Genomic DNA, 19,773 nt, shown 5'->3' on the forward strand with positions numbered 1-19,773 from the left:
CCACACCAGAGGAGACAAGACTTTAGACCATGTGTATTCCAACCTGGCTGGAGCCTACAAAGCCACACCCCTCCCCCACATTGGACAATCGGACCATCTCTCCCTGTTCCTCACACCTCGGTATTCACCACTCATCCAACGTGTGAAACCTGCTGTGAGGACAATTAAAGTGTGGCCAGAGGGGACAGACGCAATGCTCCAGGACAGATTTAAAAACACAGACTGGAATATGTTCACCCACACAGACCTGGACCAGTACGCCTCATCTGTACTGGATTACATCTCCAAAACCACAGACAGTGTCACCACCCAGAAACGGATCACCATGTACCCCAACCAGAAGCCTTGGATGAACCGGGATGTTCGTCTCCTCCTGAAGGCCCGCAACACCGCCTTTAGGTCAGGAGATGCACACGCCTACAGTACAGCCAGGGCTAATCTAAAGAAGGGCATCAAAAAAGCCAAACACCATTACAAAAAGAAGGTAGAAGAACACTTCTCCAACTCCAACCCCCGACGCATGTGGCAAGGACTCCAGACCATCACAGACTACAGGACCACCAAACCCTCCCCCGCATCCTCTGATGTCTCCCTCCTCAACGAGCTCAACAACTTTTATGCTCGTTTTGAGCGAGGGAACCCCACAACCACAACCAAAGCAGACATGACGCCAGACCACTGAGCAGGATCAATGTCCACAAGGCTGCAGGCCCTGATGGCATCCCCGGGCGTGTTCTCAGAGCGTGTTCTGGGGAGCTTGCAGGAGTGCTCACAGACATATTCAATCTGTCCTTGGCCCACGCTGTGGTACCGGCCTGCTTCAAATCCACCTCCATCGTCCCGATACCCAAAAACTCCAACCCATCTTGCCTCAATGATTACCGCCCAGTAGCACTCACCCCCATCATCACTAAGTGCTTAGAGCGACTGGTCCTAGCACACTTCAAATCCTGTCTCCCCCCCACCCTGGATCCCCACCAATTCGCATACCGCCAGAACAGGAGCACAGAGGATGCAGTCTCCATCGCAATGCACTCTGTCCTCTCACACCTGGACAACAACAACACCTACGCCAGAATGCTGTTTATAGACTTCAGTTCAGCATTCAATACAATCCACCCCTCACAACTCATCAGGAAACTGACAGACCTGGGCATCAGTTCCCTCATCTGCAAATGGTTACTGGACTTCCTGACCAACCGCCCCCAACATGTCCGGCTGGATAACCACTGCTCATCTACCATCACAATGAACACCGGTGTACCACAAGGCTGTGGGATGAGCCCTTTCCTCTACTCCCTCTTCACCCACGACTGCAGACCTGCTGATGGTTCCAACACCATCATTAAGTTTGCAGATGACACCACGGTGATTGGCCTCATCAGTGACAACGATGAGGCCGCCTACAGGGAGGAGGTGGATCGTCTGGCTGAGTGGTGCGACAGAAACAACCTGCTGCTTAACACCGAGAAGACCAAGGAGCTCATCGTGGACTACAGGAGGAATGCTGACCCACATCCACCCATCCACATTAAGGGGACGGCTGTGGAGCATGTGAGCAGCTTCAAGTTCCTGGGAGTCCACATCTCCGAGGATCTCACCTGGACGACCAACTGCTCCAAGCTGGTCAAGAAGGCTCACCAGCGCCTCTTCTTCTTGAGGACTCTGAGGAAGAACCACCTGTCCTCAGACATCCTGGTGAACTTCTATCGCTGCACCATCGAGAGCATCCTGACCAACTGTATAACAGTCTGGTACGGGAACTGCTCTGCCTCGGACCGGAAGGCGTTGCAGAGGGTCGTGAAAACTGCCCAGCGCATCGCCGGAGCACCACTTCCTGCCATAAAAGACATCTACAGGAAGCGGTGTCTGAAAAGGGCTGGGAAAATCATCAAAGACCCCAGTCACCCATCGCATGGACTCTTCACCCTCCTGCCCTCTGGGAGGCGCTACAGGAGCCTCCGGACTAAGACCACCAGGTACCGGAACAGCTTCTTCCCCACAGCTGTCAGACTCCTGAACTCTGCCTCCTGACATCTGACCCACGTTAAACTCATGGACTGAACATACACACACCCACAATGGACAACTGTACCCTCAAACACACAATAATAACATGGACTGAACCACCACTCACAACCACTAGCACTTTATATAGCCTCTGTAGAAACTATCTACACCCTCACTTATCTTAACTGCACTACTGTATAGCTCTGTGTAAATAATCATTCTGTACATTCGATAATCTTTAATCCTATAACTGTTTACAACTTGCATAGTTCCCATTTCTGTATAGCTGTATATCTCAGATTCTGTAAAGTTATTTATTTCATATTCTGTATAGTTTTTCATATTTATATCCTGTTCATATCCTGTACATAGCTTGTACTCACTACAGCCTGTACATACTTATAGTTATAGAATATTCACAACATACTTCATACCGTGTACATTATAACATTCCATAATAGACCCATTTCTGTAATATACTCACATATCTATATTATTGCTAATATATATTGTAATATATCTATATCACTAAAGCACTTCTGGATGGATGCAAACTGCATTTCGTTGCCCTGTACCTGTGCATGTGCAATGACAATAAAGTTGAATTCTATTCTATTCTATTCTATTCTATTAAGGAAAACTGGGAAGATGGTTCCAGCCTGGCTAAAAATGTGATTCAGTATGTCCTGAACCTGACAGCAAAGCTACACACTTTGGGGAGGTTATCACAAGAGAATTTGCTCCAGGCCCAGGAGCAGCAACAGCGCTAGTACAACAAAGGGACTAGACTCAGGCAATTTTCACCAGGGAGATAAAGTGCTTGTGTTACTTCCTCCTTCTAGCTCGAAATTACTCGCCAAGTGGCAAGGATCCTTCATGGTCACACGGTGAGTGGGGGACATTGACTATGAAGTGATTTTATTGGACAGGGGAGGCCCTTCTCAGATCTATCAACTCAGAGCTGGACTGGCCATTGGGGATACCGGTGTGGAGCAGGGAAATTATTTTACTGCTATTGTTAAATAATCATCATTATTACCATTGCATTAATAATAGAATTTGCAGCATTGATATTGTATTCAGAGGTTTAAACAGTGTATGTGTTTTAGAAAGACTAAGTGCAGCAGGCTGACAGGAAGTTGCAGAGAGTTTGCAGGAGAGTTTGCAGAAGCGAAAGCAGAAGTGAAACCAGAGTCTAAGTATTCTGAGGACCAGGTTAGACGAGGCTATTTTGAAAGTCTAGGTTATTTAAATTGTCTGTTATACTTTTATATTCTTTTACTAAGCTCTTAGTAGAGGCTCTTGATTAAAACATTTATTTAGTAGATGACATATACATAGTCTCAGTTAGGATGAGCCTCTGTTCTGGTGAAAGGTCAGAAGTGCAACAGGTGAATTGAGAAAGAGCATTTAAGGACAAGACAGTAAGTGAGAGGTGACATAGAGGCTGAGTGAGGTCGTGACATACACACACACAAACACATTAGTTAGACTCATTTATAGGTGAGAAGTTGGTCATGTTTGTCTCTGGAAAGAGGAACAGCGTCTGGCAGGATGTGGGGCTCGTGTTCCAGACGAGACGAAGACAACGTTCTTTTAAACTATGTTAAAAGTCATTGTGGTTTTGATTTGACGTATGTATATATTCTGTCGGTGACGCATGAAGGGGCGTCGTTAAATCAAACCCTGATGCTATAAAAATCTGTGTATGCTTTGATTAAGTCGAAGATCAATTGCTGTCTGCGTACAGAGTTGTCTTCCCACGCGTGTATTCATTAAAATAATTGTTTGACCAAGATCTTCTGGACCATGGTGGTTTGTACTCTCCTTCCTCAATTTTTGAACCTTAACACCGGGCATTTTTTGTTTTGTTGTAACGGTATAAACAATGAAAGCTGGTGGATTGGCCGATGTGTAAAATAACTCAGTTGTTTGTTGGTGGATTTTATGGTGGAGCTTTTACAGAGGCCCGCAGGTGGATGAGGGAAAGGAGAGGCAGGAGGAGGAGAGACCTGAGGCGGCCGCTGGTCCGAGTGTCAGGTGAACTGAACTTCAGGTAAGAAGTTATGACCTGCAGTCTATCTGGGTCAGATATAAATCAAGTTTAGGTGTAGTTTATTTTCTTTCTTTTTTTTTCTTTTTTTTTTTTTTGCCTGTCCCATTTGGTTCGTTAGCCGTCAGAATTGTTGTCTGAAGACCAACAAGGATACCCAATGGATTTACTTTGCCAAATGGATCATCACGGCCTTGCCGTATTGGTCCATTTGATCGACCTTTGTTGTTATTATTTATTTTATTTTATTTTATTTTCAGTTGTTACAGACTGGACAGACATGACTGAGGGATAGGAAAGGGAGAAAGAAAGATAAAGGAAAAGAAAAACAGAAGGGAAGAGGGACAGTGAGAAAGGGCACTTAAAAAGAGAAAGAAGAGAAAACTTACTTCAGGTAAGAAGTTATGACCTGCAGTCTATCTGGGTCAGATATAAATCAAGTTTAGGTGTAGTTTATTTTTGTTGTGCTGACTTTTTACCGTCAGTTACAATAACTCATACTGCGTACTAGCTAGCATGATGGAGTTTCTATACAGCTGGGTGGGTGCTCTGATGTTACTGATAGTGAACTTTATTTTATTCATAAGGTTAAGTTATTAGAGTTGCCAACCGTCCCGTAAAAAACAGAATCATCCCGTATTCATAGAAAATATTACGCGTTTTGTATTGAGCTGGAAAGGAACACAGTTTGTCCCATACTTCAGCTAGAATGGAAAAAGACACAAAGCTGGAGTTATTCTGTGTCTTTATGCTGCAGCTGTTTCTTCTTCTCTCATTCTGTCCCCCTCCCTCTCCTGTTGCTACTTCAATCATTGAATGTTTGCTGGAGCCACAGCTGTAAAAGCTGCTGGTCCTGATGTCGGTTTGGATATGTGGTGAGAGGGAAATATGAAGATGAAACCAGGAGATGTCCTTACTGAATCATCAGAGCTGAACAGGTGATGGAGAAACAGGTTTACCTTTTAGGTGACATGAATGAGTTGAAGGGAAGTTATGAACTGTTTCTGACAGACAAATAACACCAGGATCCTTTCCTAAGTAGCTGACAGCTGGTAACTGTGCAGGGGCGGGTCTAGCAAAGTGTTGCCAGGGGGCCATGTAGGGCATTAAAAGGGAAAGGGGGGCACAAAGAAATACTTTTCTTTCTTCTTCTCATTTAAAATGTCTCACTTTTAATAAGTAATTATCTGAATCTTACAACCAAAGTTTTTATCTGATATAAAATCTATAGACATCATACATATACCAACAAGACAGTGTACATCACTGTCACAACAGCATTCGTTTTCATTCAAAGGCTTTATGGCTTTTCCTATAATACCTGGTGGACCGGTCTCTAGTCAAAATGCCCGGGCTGATGTTTTGTCCCAGTCCAGCCCTGTATCACCTCAACCTATGGGGCGCCGTTTATAAAGTGAAACATGCTGAAATTAACGGCAACATTTTTCCACATTTAGCTCAAAACCTTACAAAAACATGTTTTTTCGAGTCATTTTTTACAACATTTAGTAAAATATTTGTAAACTTTTCATATTTAAAACACAATTTTAAATGTTAAATCTAAATGTTAAATCTAAATATAATATTTAGATTTAACATTTAACATTTAGATTTAACATTTAGATTTAAATATAATATTTAGATTTAACATTTAACATTTAAATCTAAATGTTAAATCTAAATATTATATTTAAATCTAAATGTTAAATGTTAAATCTAAATGTCACAGGAAACTAAATATTTAGCTACCATGCAAATTTATTGCATGGATCAATGGAAATACCAAAATAAAAGCTTTACGAAAACCTAGTAGTGGTCAGATTGTGTCTGCTATCCCCCTCACTTCTCACCGCCACGAGCTGCTTCACTTCTTGCCTACCAACACGTCCAGCGATTTAGCTGAAATCATCGGAAGATCCGTTTTGTTGGCCATCCAAAGGTTCAACAGTAGTGGACTCTCGGCAGCTGCAGTCTCCACTTCACAATCGCTGCAGCACTCGTAGGCAAGAAGTGAAGCAGCTCATGGCGGTGAGAAGTGAGGGGGAGAGCAGACACAATCTGACCACTACTGACACACTTTTGCACCGGAGGTTTTTGTAAAGCTTTTATTTTGGTATTTCCGTTGATCCGTACAATAAATTTGCATGTTAGCTAAATATTTAGTTTCCTGTAACATTTAGATTTAACATTTAACATTTAGATTTAGATATAAATTTAATATTTAGATTAACATTTAACATTAAGATTTAATCTTTAACATTTAGATATAACATTTTTAAAATTGTGTTTTAAATATGAAAATTTATTTTTTGTCTGTTTGTTTTGTTGGTTGTTGCCCTTTATTACTGCTCCTTTTCCCCGCTGTTTTTCTTTCCCTCTTTCTTTCTCCCTTTTCTTCTCCCCAGACAAGTCTGTCCCGTGTTCAGCAAATGAAAATAAAATAAACAATAAAAGCAAAGGTGAATCAAATAGACCAATACAGCAAGGCTGGGATGGTCCATTTGGTAAAGTAAATCCGTTGGGCATCTTTCTTTGCCTTTAGACAACAATTCTGATGGCAGAAGAACCAAACGGGACAGGCAAAAAGAAAAAAGAAAAAAAGAAAAGAGAAGAAATGGGGCCCTGAACTGGAGATAGCTATACATGCATTTATTTCCTCACGCTTGGACTATTGTAACTGTTTGTTTATTTGTCTAAGCAAAGGATCTCTGGATCGTCTGCAGGTTGTGCAAAACACTGCAGCTAGGCTGTTGACAAATTCCTCTTCTGGCTCTTGGCGAAGGCGGTCACACTTTTTCTCCTCTCCTCCTTCCGCTTATCTTCCCTGCTTAGCCTCTTGTGTCCTTGTCCTGTCTCGTGTGTATTACTTTCCCTCAAACAGTCTCTCACTGTCGTTCTCTAAAACCTAAAAGAGAATTATGGATTTGATCAACTGGTCTCTGAATGCTATTGACACCCTTTTCTCAACGAGAAGTCTGGGCTCGGGAGAGCCCGAGTGCCCTGGAGGGACTTTCCCTGCCGGATACACGATGGACGGGTGGCAGAGCTGGAGGGTCATGTGCCTGGCGGGACTGTCGATCGAGGACGCTGAAGATATCTACCTATTCGGAACCGTGATAATAGGTTTCTTGCTGATCGGAGCTGGCTTGGCCCTGATTTATCAGAGAAATAAGAGAGTGGAACCAGCTGTTCAAACCCCCCCAAGGCTGACCGCTGGAATTGAAGCGATGGGACGAGGCGCGACCTCTCACAACGAACGCAGCATGGTTAACACCTTGGAGACGCTTACAGCTGCCGTGAAGACTCAAAATAACAACATTGAGCGTATGGTGGGATACATCAGAGAGAGGCCTGCTCAAAATGACACCCTTGAGTGAAAGTTGGATCATATCGCAGAATGGCTCACTGCAGTTGTGGGGTCTCAGAATCAAAAGAATGACAACACCACGGAACAGAAGTTTGATACCATCATGGGGAGGCTCACGGCTCTCCAACGGGAGATCGAGAGACCAGTGTCAGAGTGTTAAAGAACAGCTTGAAATTCGGAGCTGCTTGCATAAAGGAGAAATCAACAATATTCAACATATGGACACCATGGCGCCAGCTGCTCAGGCCCAAGGCTGGAGCCGAACAACAACTCCCTGATAACGACTGTGTGATGACTATTCTTCCCATCCCATGCAAGGCCACCTGGGTTGGCTGGCAGACTGTTTACTTAGCCTGATAGAGCGAAGGACACTGTCTCAGCTGAACTCTGGACAGGCACACACATACACTTACACTGATAAGCACGCACTCATCCCCCTCCCTTTCCAAACGCCTTCGATGCTTGTTTCCTGTGGGGGAAGACGGCGGGTCTGTGTGCCGCGCTGGAATGGTAGCGCTGTGTAGGACGACTGCTGTGTTCCTTCGTATTGCTCCTCACCCCCTACCCAACCCCGGTGGCTTGTCACGTGCTCCAATGTTGTAATGTGGACATTTATGTGCTCTCTGTGCAGAGGAGTTTTTTTTTTTGTTTCCTGTTCTCATGCTGTCCTCCCATAGGTGCCCAGCGTGAGAAGAGGTCTCTTTTTTTCCTCTTGTACTTTTCCCATTGTTGTGTACTTTTTCAGTGTTTTTTTTCTGTAACGCTGCCGATCTCCGACTGTATTCCCATGTGATGTCTTGTTGTGTGTGTAAGTCGGGGGAGGGGAGGGTCCTATTCCTCTGCGGGGCAACCTGCATATGGCCAATAAAGCATTCATTCAATTCAATTCAATTCAATTCAATTCAATTCAATTCAATTCAATTCAATTCAAGTATTCACATGTGACACCATTGCTATTTCAGCTACACTAGCTTCCTGTTGAATTTAGAGTACATTTTAAGATCCTGGTCTTGACATTTAGAGCCTTGCATGGACTGGAACCATCCTACATCTCCGATCTGCTACAGCCCTATGTCCACAGCAGGTCCCTGAGGTCATCTGATCGGGGCTTACTTGCTATAAAACAGACTAAGATGAGAACAAAGGGTGACAGAGCTTTTGCCACTGTGGCCCCAACACTGTGGAACTCTCTCCCTCATACATTAAGAATTGTGGACTTGGTAGTTGTTTTTAAAAAACAACTCAAAACTCACCTTTTTAAAACCGTTTTTGGTTAAATTTCTGCCTGTTTTATATTGTCTGTTTTACCCTTTTATTATTTGTTATCTTATGTGCAGAACTTTGTGATTCTGTCTAGAAAGGTGCTATATAAATAAAATTTTATTTATTTATTTATTAAGGGGCAGTGCCAGGGTAGCTGGCTGAGCAGCTGCTGCCACTCAGTAATCAGGTTCTCCTCTTTTTTCATTGACACTGGGACCTAGGAGGGGAGAGAGGTGTGGAGCGGGCAAGCAGCTGGAAAGCTGACTGCCCTGATGTCAAAACAAAAAAACCGAATGTCGTTTAGTAAATAAAGAGTGCAAAACTGTCACCTGAAGCTGCATGGGGTCCCGATCGTTTCACACTAGGTAAACACACCCACACACTAGAGTTGGATGTCTCGAGACCAGTCTTGGTCTCGAGACTTTTGGTTGGTCTTGATCTGGTCTTGGTCTCAGATCCCTCGGTCTTGTCTTGGTATTGCTGTCTCGGTCTTGGGGGTGGGGCTTACTGGGCTTAAGCCCGTGTCATTTCTTTTTCAGAAGCCCGGGGTCTTTTGGAATGTAATTTCTTTCATAGCTAGATGCCTGACTGACAACTGTATAAAACAAAAACTACACACAATATTCGAAGCACATAGTGCACAGTCGTAAATTCACCCTGATTTTGGTATGATCCGAGCTCAGGCACTAAACCACCGCCTCCAAAATGTGAACATTGGCATCCTCGAAAGAGTGTCCTTTATCCTTAAGATGCAGATGGACAGCTGAGTCTTGTCAGCTGTGGAGGTGGCTCTTCTGTGTTGTGCCATGCGCTTGTGAACATTTTGGACAGAGAGGACAGATGGTTTGAAAGAGGAGTGAAAGAAGCCATCTATGTCCACTGTGAGTGACCATCTTTGAACAGAGGCGGTGGTTTACGACACCAACTCTCTGCCATCTATAATCCAGTTTTGAGATCCCTTCCCAGACGCCTTAACGCCCACTCACATCCTGGGCCATCTGATCTCAGGAATTCGCATGATAAGGTGGGGCCAGGTTTCACAATGAACTCACCCGAAACTCTGGCTGATTGGGACCCACACCCAGTTTCACACATTGGCTCAGGCGATTAGAGGATCATCAGGGGGTCCTCTTGTCCCTCTGTGGGGGGATACTCCCACTAGGTTTAAATCTGGGACTCTCCACCATTTGACCTTAGAACTGAAGAAGCTTCTCGGATGAGAGGTGAAATGTCTTCAAGTAACCTAAAGAAGTCCAGACGCTTTTCTTTCCAAGCTCCTTTGACTACGATGACCTGGATGACTGAGAACCTTCACAGACAACCTAATGTAGTCTATACTGAGTTGTGCGCACAAACGAAAAAATATGTAACATATTGCATTACTTTTAAAAAAAAGAAATGAGTAATGTGTAATCAGTGTTGGGTAAGTTACTTTAAATTAGTAACTTAGTTACATTACTAGTTACTTCTATCAAAACTAACTCAGTTACTTCAAGTTACTCCTTACTTTCAGAGTAACTAGTTACTAGGGAAAGTAACTTTGGTTTTACTCAGAATTCTCTTGTTAATGTGTTGCTTCCGTGACTGGATACCCAGCAAGATTGCCAGTCTTCTAGTTTGCTTACTTGCCACAAGTGCACTGTGCCACCTACCAATAGAAAGGAAAAAATAATGTGCACATTTCCACGAGAGAAATCCCACGCCTGGTTCTATCCTAGCCTGCTTTTTACATCCAACACAAAAACTGCAGTCGTGGTGCTTTCGATTGTACTCAGAACTCGGAAATTCTGCCTTCTTAATAGGAAGATGTAGGTAACACCAGACTGAAGATGAGCTGCATACAGAGCTGGACTGGGACAAAAAAATCGTCCCGGGCATTTTGACTAGAGACCGGCCCACCATTATAGGAAAAATCATAAAGCCTTTGAATGAAGTCTCTCAGAAACAGTTCATAACTTCTCTTCAACTCATTCATGTCACCTAAAAGGTAAACCTGTTTCTCCATCACCTGTTCAGCTCTGATGATTCAGTAAGGACATCTCCTGGTTTCATCTTCATGTTTCCCTCTCATCACATATCCAAACCAATATCATGACCAGCAGGTTTACAGCTGTGGCTCCAGCAAACATCAGCTGATACTAGAAAGTAATATTAAATAAATTCTAACAACAGCTGATCAAGCTTAAAAGTGCTGCTGTTGTTTACCACGACATCCGCTGGTTTCCTCTTTCTGGCGCAAAGTGGGCGATAAATAAACAAGAGAGAAAAGCCGATCAGCTGATCATTGATCAGTTTCATGATTGAAGTAGAAACAGGAGAGGGAGGGTGAAAGGATGAGAGAAGAAGAGGCAGCTGTGCAGCGTAAACACAGAATAACTCCAGCTTTGTGCCTTTTCCATTCTAGCTGAAGTCCGGGACAAACTGTGTTCCTTTTCACCTCAATATGAAACGCATGATATTTTCTCTGAATACGAGATGATTCCGTTTTTTATGGGATGGTTGGCAACTCTAATAATTAATCTTATGAACAAAATAAAGTTCAACATCAGTAACATAGCACCCACCCAGCTGTATAGAAACTCCGTCATGCTAGCTAGCACGCAGTACGAAAAAGTCAGCATAACGAAAATAAACTCCACCTAAACTTGGTTCATATCTGACCCAGATAGACTGCATGTTATAACTTCTTACCTGAAGTTCAGTTCACCTGACACTCTCGGACCAGCGGCCGCTTCGGGTCTCTCCTCTTGCCTCCCTTTTCCTTCATCCACCTGCTGGCCTCCACTACTTGCTAATGTTATTGAATCTGTGGAAGCTCTGCGATAGCCACCACACGAAGTAACGAATAACGAGCCTATCTAAATCCCAGTAACGAGTAACGCGTTCCTGGTTTTGGCATAATAACTAGTTACCGTGCTCGTTACCACAATAATAACGTAGTTACTGTAACGCGTTACTTAATAACGCGTTAGTCCCAACACTGTGTGTAATACAGTGGTCCCTTGCGGTTCACCTTTCGCACCCTCACTGTTTTGCTTGTTTTTTTTCTGCAATTGTTTTTTAAAATTGTGTTCTGCATCCTGATTGGCTGTAGACCATTGTCAATCTCCTCTGTGTCTCCTGTACAGTACAGAATGCGTTCAGCTTGTCAAATTTACATAAATCTTCGATCGCTAGCAGTGTGACTCTGAAGTGCTGCACTGTATGTTTGTAAGTTTTCTCCTCAACAAACACAACAATGTCAACGAAACGTTTTGCACCATCAAAGGCTCCTGCGGTAGCACCCAAAAGGCAGAGGAAGATGCTAACCATCGCACAAAAACTTGGACTTCTGGACATGCTAAAGGAAGGTGGAAGTTACCATATTTTTTGGACCATAAGGTGCACGGGATTATAAGACGCATTAGGTGTAACAAAACAGTCAGATAAGTCAAACTTTACTCAACTCATTCTTATTGCTTCCTCTACTTCCCTATCATTGATTCATTAATGTTGAATGAATTTGCTCGCAGCTGCTCTATTCCCATGTTCTGGACCTGAAAACAGGGTTTGATCTTTGGTTTCATTCTATAATACTGGACTTATTTTTCTACGAAGGTTTGAACTTTGAGAGTGTTTGAACAAGAGAGAAATGTGTGAAAATGTTAATGCCTGTCTGAGGAAAGTGTATAAAGTCTGTAGTAAGGGGTTTTACAGCCTTAAAACATCTATAATAACTGTAAAAAATAAAGTTGGCAACTTTGCAGATTTCACCTATCGCGTGTTATTTTTAGAACGTAACTCCCGCAATAAACGGAAAATTATGTTATGTCTATTTTAATAATAAATCATTTTGATGAATAAACCTTTCTATGTTTAAACATGTGCCATGGTGCGTTCTCTTTTTGCTTGTGACTTCTTGATGTTTTTTATTAATAAAAAACAAACAAACACTATATATATCTATATCTATATAACAATGTATAATACGATCTTATAAAAGGTTGTGAGTATGCTTGTGCTGTGAGGTATGTTTATATATAATATACTATAACTTCTATAATTATAACTATATACATATAGTATATTTCTTATGTACATTTTAGACCTGGAGACTGTTCCCAGGTAGGAATAGGCAAGCGTCCTTGGGGATCAGGATTGTCTGCCCTTCAGGTAGCCATTCTAGGCGTAATTCATTGAATTGCAGCTGGTTCAATTGTGTTGCCAGACTCTCGTGGAGTGCAGTCAGCATCTTCAGCCAGTAGGCATGAATCATGCCAGGGTCTGGTGCTGTCCAACTGTTCATACTGGAGACCCTTTCTTGGATGTCTGCCACTGTGATGGTTATTGGAACCTGTTCAGGGAGGTTGCTGTGGTCTGCTCTTAGATCCACAAGCCACTGAGCATTGTTGTTATGAGTTGCATCCTTCTCCCACATGTTCTTCCAGTATTGCTCCGTCTCCAGCCTCGGTGGGGCTGTTCTCATATTGTTCCCCTGCCACTGAGAGTACAACTTGAATGGTTCCGTGGAATATAGCTGGTTTATTCTCTTGCCTTCTGTCTTTCTGGTATACAACTTCAAGTGGCTGCCCAAGGCTGTGAGTCCTTGCTTGGCAGTTTCCAAGGCTTCAGGTAAGGACAGCTTGCTGTACTTGTTAGGCACCTAATTCATTGCACCTTTCTGCAACTCTGAGAGTTGGCTAACATCCCCCTGTGCTGCCTTGATCTTGGCCTCTAGTCTCCTTCTCCATGGAGGGTACTGCTCCTTGTGGCTGTTCACCTTGTAGTCAACCATTCCACTGATCACTGAGGCTGTGGTGTATTTCAGCTGATTAGACTTGTTGAGGGTCGTAGTAGGGATTGCCCATAGTGCTGCATTCACATCTTCTAGTAGACCTTCAGGGGGTACTTCACATATTCTTGGTAACCGGCTACAGAGTGTCCAGATTTTCATCTTTGCCATGATTCTGTCTTTCAGGTCAGTTCCTTTCACACTCAACACTCCTTCTTCCATCATACTTTGGGCTTGGTACCCAATCTTGAGTGGGGGTGACAATATCTCCCTCCTGACCTGTCGTCCTGGCACCTCTTTGCCGTAGCTGGACCCGATTCGTCATGGACCCAGCTCAAACGGCCCAGATCTGATACGGATCTGTTCATGTACCAGCTCATCTACCTTGGATCTGTTTTTGATCCGTTCATCGTGACGTATTGCTGTTGTTGTTGTTGTCAGCTGTCCGCAGCCCGAGTGTCCAAAAAAAAAGCACTTTCCCTCTGATACAGTTTGATTAAAATCTTACACTGCCAGCAGTGACCCTTAATCATAAATATAAATATAAAAATAGGTAGAACAAAACTGAATCCTAAATAAATATTATATTATTCAATAATTTGCTACAAATAGATCAGTGTGTTTGGGATCTTAGTAGATATCTGTACAGTGATATTATTGACTGCTCTGAAATCTCTGGAAGTTTAATGTTCAGCCCATGGACTCAGTTCAATGGTCTCAATCAAATAAATTAGCATGACTTCTTTTTTTAATGTCATCAGTTCAGATGTCAGTTTGATCACAGCATTGCTCTGTGGTGTCAAATTCATGTTCAAACATTATCACTTACAGAGTAAGTAAGTAATGTCTTTGATGCATCTACCTGACGTTTTCTTCCGCTTCTAATTGATCTTCTTCCAACATCTTCAAAGCAAAGATGGCAGCCAGGGAGGAAATCTATACTGGACAGCAGACAGAGAGAGAAAAAACTTCCTCTTAATATCGTTTAAATTTCACACATCATATCATTTCATATATTGTTTGTTTTGTCAGACATGTAAGATTCATAGCAAAATTGTCTGATTGAATGTTCACTGATATCTGGCTGATTTCTTGTTACATTTTAAAACACCTGCTGTTTTAGAGTTCTCCTGGGTAAAAAAGAAATCTGGCACTTCTCACCTAGCCTCCAATCAAAAGAAAACTGTAATTTAAAAATAGCTTTACCCAGATTTTTTTTTGGTGGGGGTTTAATTAACTCCCACAACAGGAAAATACACATGTGAGGTAACTCAGATTCATTGCTCTAACCGTAAGAAGATTATTATAGATTTTCATCATCCTCTTTCCTTCTGACTCTGCATGTGCACATGACTTTAACACAGAGTGTTAACACTTCATAGTTAGCTCATAATTTATATTTTACCGATGCAAAAACAGACTCAGTGCTAAAAGCAAAGAACCCCCCCCCCCCTCTGAATAATTGAGACTGGTGCTGTTGTAGTGGATTCCAGTGATTCCAGATGTTCACAAAACATTTAAAAAAAACACACGTGACTGATGCAAAGTTCAAACTGTATTTACCTTATTTTCCCGAGGCAGTGTGCAAAGATGAAACAGGCCCTGAATAAGATCAACACAGATCAGCACAGATGTATAATATCATTAATAAATATATTATTCTGTATTATTCTTAGTCTGAAAGAAAGTGGTGACATTTATATGGTCTAGGGCTTATTTTCAGATCAAGATCAAGATCGTCCCTGATTAGTTAACTGTTTTTAATATTATTCAACAGGAGATATGTGTAGGGACTGAGAGGGGCATTCGATAAAAAGAAACCAAAAACTGGATCATGCATGAACTCAAGTTGAGGTAAATATGAGTTGGTGAATTAAAGACAAAATAAATAAATAACGCAGTGTCTTGATCATAACTCCATCAAATTGGTCTTGAAAGATAAGAACATATCTCACAGTGTGATGAAACATTCAGAGGATGACGCTGCTGTTACAAATTTCTTATTGTTGCCCTTTAATGTGCTGATAAATCAGAGAGGAAAAGGGGCCAATTCAGAATTTTCTGGAGTATTTTGACCTTTTCTTAAGAATGGTAGAAGCTGCCTGTAAATGCATGGCTATGTTTGAAAAGGAACTGTTAACAGCTCAATCAGGATAATTTTATGGCCAACAAATTATCAACTGTCGCCCAAAATGGTGGCTCAAACTCTGAGATAACAATTCAACTTATGATACTCACTTTAATGTAATGGATGTGCTCAGTTGTGGAGAACAGAAAAGGCAGTGTTAGCTTAACTTTACCGGCAGTTTCTACTGGAATCGGGGGGGAAATTCCTTCACGTGTTCAGCCCTGGAGTAACAGCTAGCGGGACAGATAACTTTATCACCGCAACTGCCACACCAAAATAAACCACTCAGGGGCTTTTTAAACGTTTAACCTCTTAATATATGTTCACTGAAATGGTAACTTCATGAATGAAGTATATTTGACACAAAAGTGTACAGTACTTACCTCTTTAGAGAAGTGCCGCTGCCCAATCCACTGCTTATGGAAAAAAGAAAAAAAGAGAATAGCAGACATGCAGGTGTACGCTCTCCGTAGATGGACTGGATCCTGTCCAGATGCCAGAAAGTGGGGCGGATCTGCTGACCTGAGGGCAGATCCATCCCAGAATATGATGCTATCTGGGTTTATTTTCTTGCTTTATTCTTTTTCTTGTGCTTATGAGTTCTATCTTCTAGTGCTTTTTATAGACTCCTTATTGTTTTTTGTGTTTCATGCCCTCAGTTCTCAGTTACAGATAACCTTGGGTTCCTTTTGTTTTTGATGTTTGTTAAGTCCTATGTTTGTTAAGTTACTTCCTGTTTTATTTTGGTGGTTGTTTGTCGCTTCTGCTTTGATAGTTTTTGTTCATCTATCTTGTTTTCTTTGCTTCACTGCAGCTGTTTCTTCGCCCAATTTTTCCTAATGCCTCTAATCAATTTATTCTCTTTGTTGTGACAGCTGTTATCCTTCCACTGAGTTCCTGTTATCATCTCCAGCTTGTCTTCCATTTATATTTATATACTTCACTTTATCCTGCCTTTCTGTGGACTTCTATTACACCTGAAAAAACCCTTTCAATAAGTACCGTGCCTCAGTGTCTGCACTTGGGTTCTCATTCCACAACACATGATATCTGTGCTGATATGCGTGTTTAATTTTGTCCTCATTTGGCAATCAGTCATCATTTGGCCAAATGTTTTTACTTTGGTCTCATCTGTCCAAGATAGATTTAGTGTTTTAGAAGTCTTGTGGTTTATTCAGGTGCAACTCCTGTGATGAATGTGATATTGTGTTAACACCAGACCAACAAAATCCCAAAACTTCAGCTTTTCATAGAGGGGCATAGAATCTGGCTGCTTCTAATGTTTTAATTCTGATGGAAGTAGCAAGGGTGTGTTTTATTTTCACATGATGGTATGTTAATGTGAAAGTACTGGACTAGTGTGATGCATCAAGAGAAGAAAGACATGATGACCTAACATGTAAACTCATGTTTTAGGTTCTTTCCCTTTACACACTAGTAAATAGCTTACAACCTAGTGATTTTCTAGCCTAGTGCATCAAAAGAAGCAAGAAGTGCACAGACAGTAGTTCAGGGCAGAGGTTTCAAGGGTCAAGATAAGAGGAGACAGGACCTCCACCACTTGTTTCTAGCAAATTAAGAGGGGCACCCTGCTGGGGACACAGGGCAAATTTGGAATACAAAGAATGTCAAATCACTAAAGCAAAAAGCTAGCACTTTTCTAAGTTAAATTCAAAAGAAAAGAAATAAGGGCACAAAGCAACAATTAAAAATAGATCTTGGCAAGTTGTGTATATTACAGCTGAAGTTACAGTTGTGATAATAATGTCAACTTAGCAAGAGAAAATAAAGACAACATTCATTATTATCATCATTATCAATTACTGAAAAATCAAAAAAAAAAAAGAGTGTGACAGGGAGGAAGAAAAGATAAAACAGAAAACTCACTCATATTTCAGATGTTAGAACAACAACAGTAACAGTTGTGTTTTTGTTGCGCTTTCTGCTGCCAAATAGGAATAGCTGACTCATATTGATTACTGTACTGGATATCAGCAGGTGCTTGAGGAAGTAGGAATTGGTAGTATGTATGTGTGTGTCTTATAATCATTAAAATATAATTCATGGAAATAATTACATTTCTCAGATGCTCATTCACACTTAGCTAACATCTTACCTGTTGGGAGCTTATGCTGATTATTTGTCAGCCATACAAACAATTTGGCAAAGTGGCAGTTGCAAAGCCAGGGGTTGCCCTCCAAACGCACCATGTTAAGGGAGGGCAAAGGTTCCAGGACCCTGACATCCAGCCCTGTGAGACCATTCCTCTCCAGCTCCAATTCCCTCAAAGACGTCAACCCTGTAAAAACATCTCTGCTTACCATAGTTAGATAGGGATTGTCCCCTAGTCGTAGTTTAATCAGACTCCTTGATTCCCCAAATGTTCCTGAGGGGATTTCAGTCAGGTTATTGTTTCCCAAGTCCAAGAAGACTAATCTTGAAGAAGTGCTCAAGGTCCCTGGCTCCAGCTGGGAAAGGGAGTTATTCCTTAGGTCCAAATACACCAGATCTGTGTAAAGGACCAGGAAGTCAGAAGGGATCCATGGAATCCAGTTGTTGGATAGTAGGAGACGGCGAACGTCCAGAGGAATGGAATCTGGTACTCCAGTTAGACCTTGGCCAGAGCAGTTCACAGTGTGGTGGTCTGGACACAAACAGCTGGTTGGACAATTCTGGCCTTGTTTAAGCAAGGTGGAAAACAACAAGGCAAGGAAAGGCTTCAACCAGTTAATACATAGTAACATTGTCAAGGGGGTCTCAGCATTAATCATGAAACAGTGGGGTCAAAGGGTATTGACAGGAGGTTAAAATGCAGGTCAGACAGACAAATGGATAAACAGGTTACGAGCACAGAGGAGGAAGGGGAAGAAAAGGTTAAACACTGTTGATTAAGCTAGCATCCGTCCGTGCTTTGCAGTGTGAATTGAGAAAAAAAAAGTCGAAAAGCCATGGAGTAGAAAAGGTATGCTGTATTCCAAGAGACCATGTAGTAAGCAGGCAGGATCAAGCAGGAGGCTGCTGGCTTTGAGGGAAGAGAGGGGAGGAGCAAAAGAGAGAGCATGCAAGAGAATCGGGAGGAGGGGGGGATGTGAAAAGGGAACAGATTAACACAGTGGTAAATGGAAGCTAGCAAACCAGAAGCGATCAGGGTGGGGCTTGTAGGGGTGACATCTGACAGGGATCGTTTTGTGTGTATAAATCTGTGTATATTTAGACTACTGAGGACAGGCCTATATGCTTTCTCAATGCTTTTCAGGTAAAAGAGCTGTCCGTGTCATCATTTGGGTCATTTGAAAAGAATACTAGTGTGAATTCCCACTGAAAACCAACAAAAATCCTTTTTTCCAGACTGGCAGGCTCCAAGTGAAGATGGCATCATGAGCTGTGACTCATGTCTGAGGCTTTAGCATATGTTCAGCCAACATCAACATCCCACATACTCATATGTACCGAAATCAGGACATTTCAGCATCCCCTCTTTGGGAATCACAGTCAAACCATCCCCCGTGTTCTTTTGCTTTATGTGTAAATACTCAGCATTATGGTAGGGATTTTTGATTTAAAAAGTAAAAGAAACCTGCCAGTGGGTGTTCCTTAACAGTTATTGCATCAGTTTTTTGCATCAGTTTCTATGTAACAAATTAAGAAATAGACTAATACAAACACAAAATTACGTAACAAAATAAATATTTAATTATACATTATAATAAAAATAAATTATAATTATAAATTATAATTATTAATGAAATACCATGCTTAACATAGAGGGACGGGAAATGCCATATTCTTCAATGACCACATATTCTCAGTCCAACAGAGGGCTCTTTTCATTTACAGAAGGCAGAGAGGATGCCAATTCATTTGAACTAACATGCACTAAACAAGCTTATTCTGAAATGGCACTCCACCAGTTTCTAAGTGGTTTCAGTTTGCTGATGGTAACTCACAGAAGTAGTTAAAAAAAATGTTATGTTAACCATGGTTTCTCATGCAGTCATTTCTTACTGTGTTATCATGGTAAATGCTGATTTCTGTGACCAGTGTTTTGTTATTCTTTCTGGTTCCCCAGTCAGTCATGTCTCCATGTATTTTCCTTTTTGTCTGTGTCAGGTTTGTATGGCACTATCCAAAAGCTCAATGAAATTATATGATCTATCTATCTATCTACCTACCTACCTACC

At 41.9% G+C, this 19,773-nt stretch overlaps 1 protein-coding gene across 3 annotated transcripts; it reads right to left on the reverse strand.

Annotated features, from left to right (window-relative positions):
- Positions 1-12,806: 12,806 nt before the first annotated feature.
- LOC120716300 (leucine-rich repeat-containing protein 38-like) lies at positions 12,807-19,248 on the reverse strand. Of its 3 annotated transcripts, none has more exons than XM_040003776.1 (4): positions 17,709-19,248; positions 15,976-16,114; positions 15,028-15,066; positions 12,807-14,405 (listed from the first exon to the last, which is right to left on the reverse strand). In XM_040003776.1, exons 1-4 carry the CDS (start codon positions 18,361-18,363, stop codon positions 14,276-14,278), a joined length of 963 nt encoding a protein of 320 aa, XP_039859710.1. In that variant the 5' UTR covers positions 18,364-19,248; the 3' UTR covers positions 12,807-14,275. The 3 variants fall into 3 exon arrangements, 2 of the variants coding, with proteins under 2 accessions (XP_039859710.1, XP_039859711.1); XM_040003777.1 differs by having other exon boundaries at positions 12,807-14,400; positions 17,709-19,247; XR_005691864.1 differs by having other exon boundaries at positions 14,323-14,405; positions 15,028-16,114; positions 17,709-19,246.
- Between the last annotated feature and the right edge of the window lie 525 nt (positions 19,249-19,773).

This window comes from Simochromis diagramma, unplaced genomic scaffold (assembly GCF_900408965.1).
Source record: "Simochromis diagramma unplaced genomic scaffold, fSimDia1.1 OVJJ01000466.1, whole genome shotgun sequence".
NCBI classification, from domain to species: Eukaryota; Metazoa; Chordata; class Actinopteri; order Cichliformes; family Cichlidae; genus Simochromis; species Simochromis diagramma.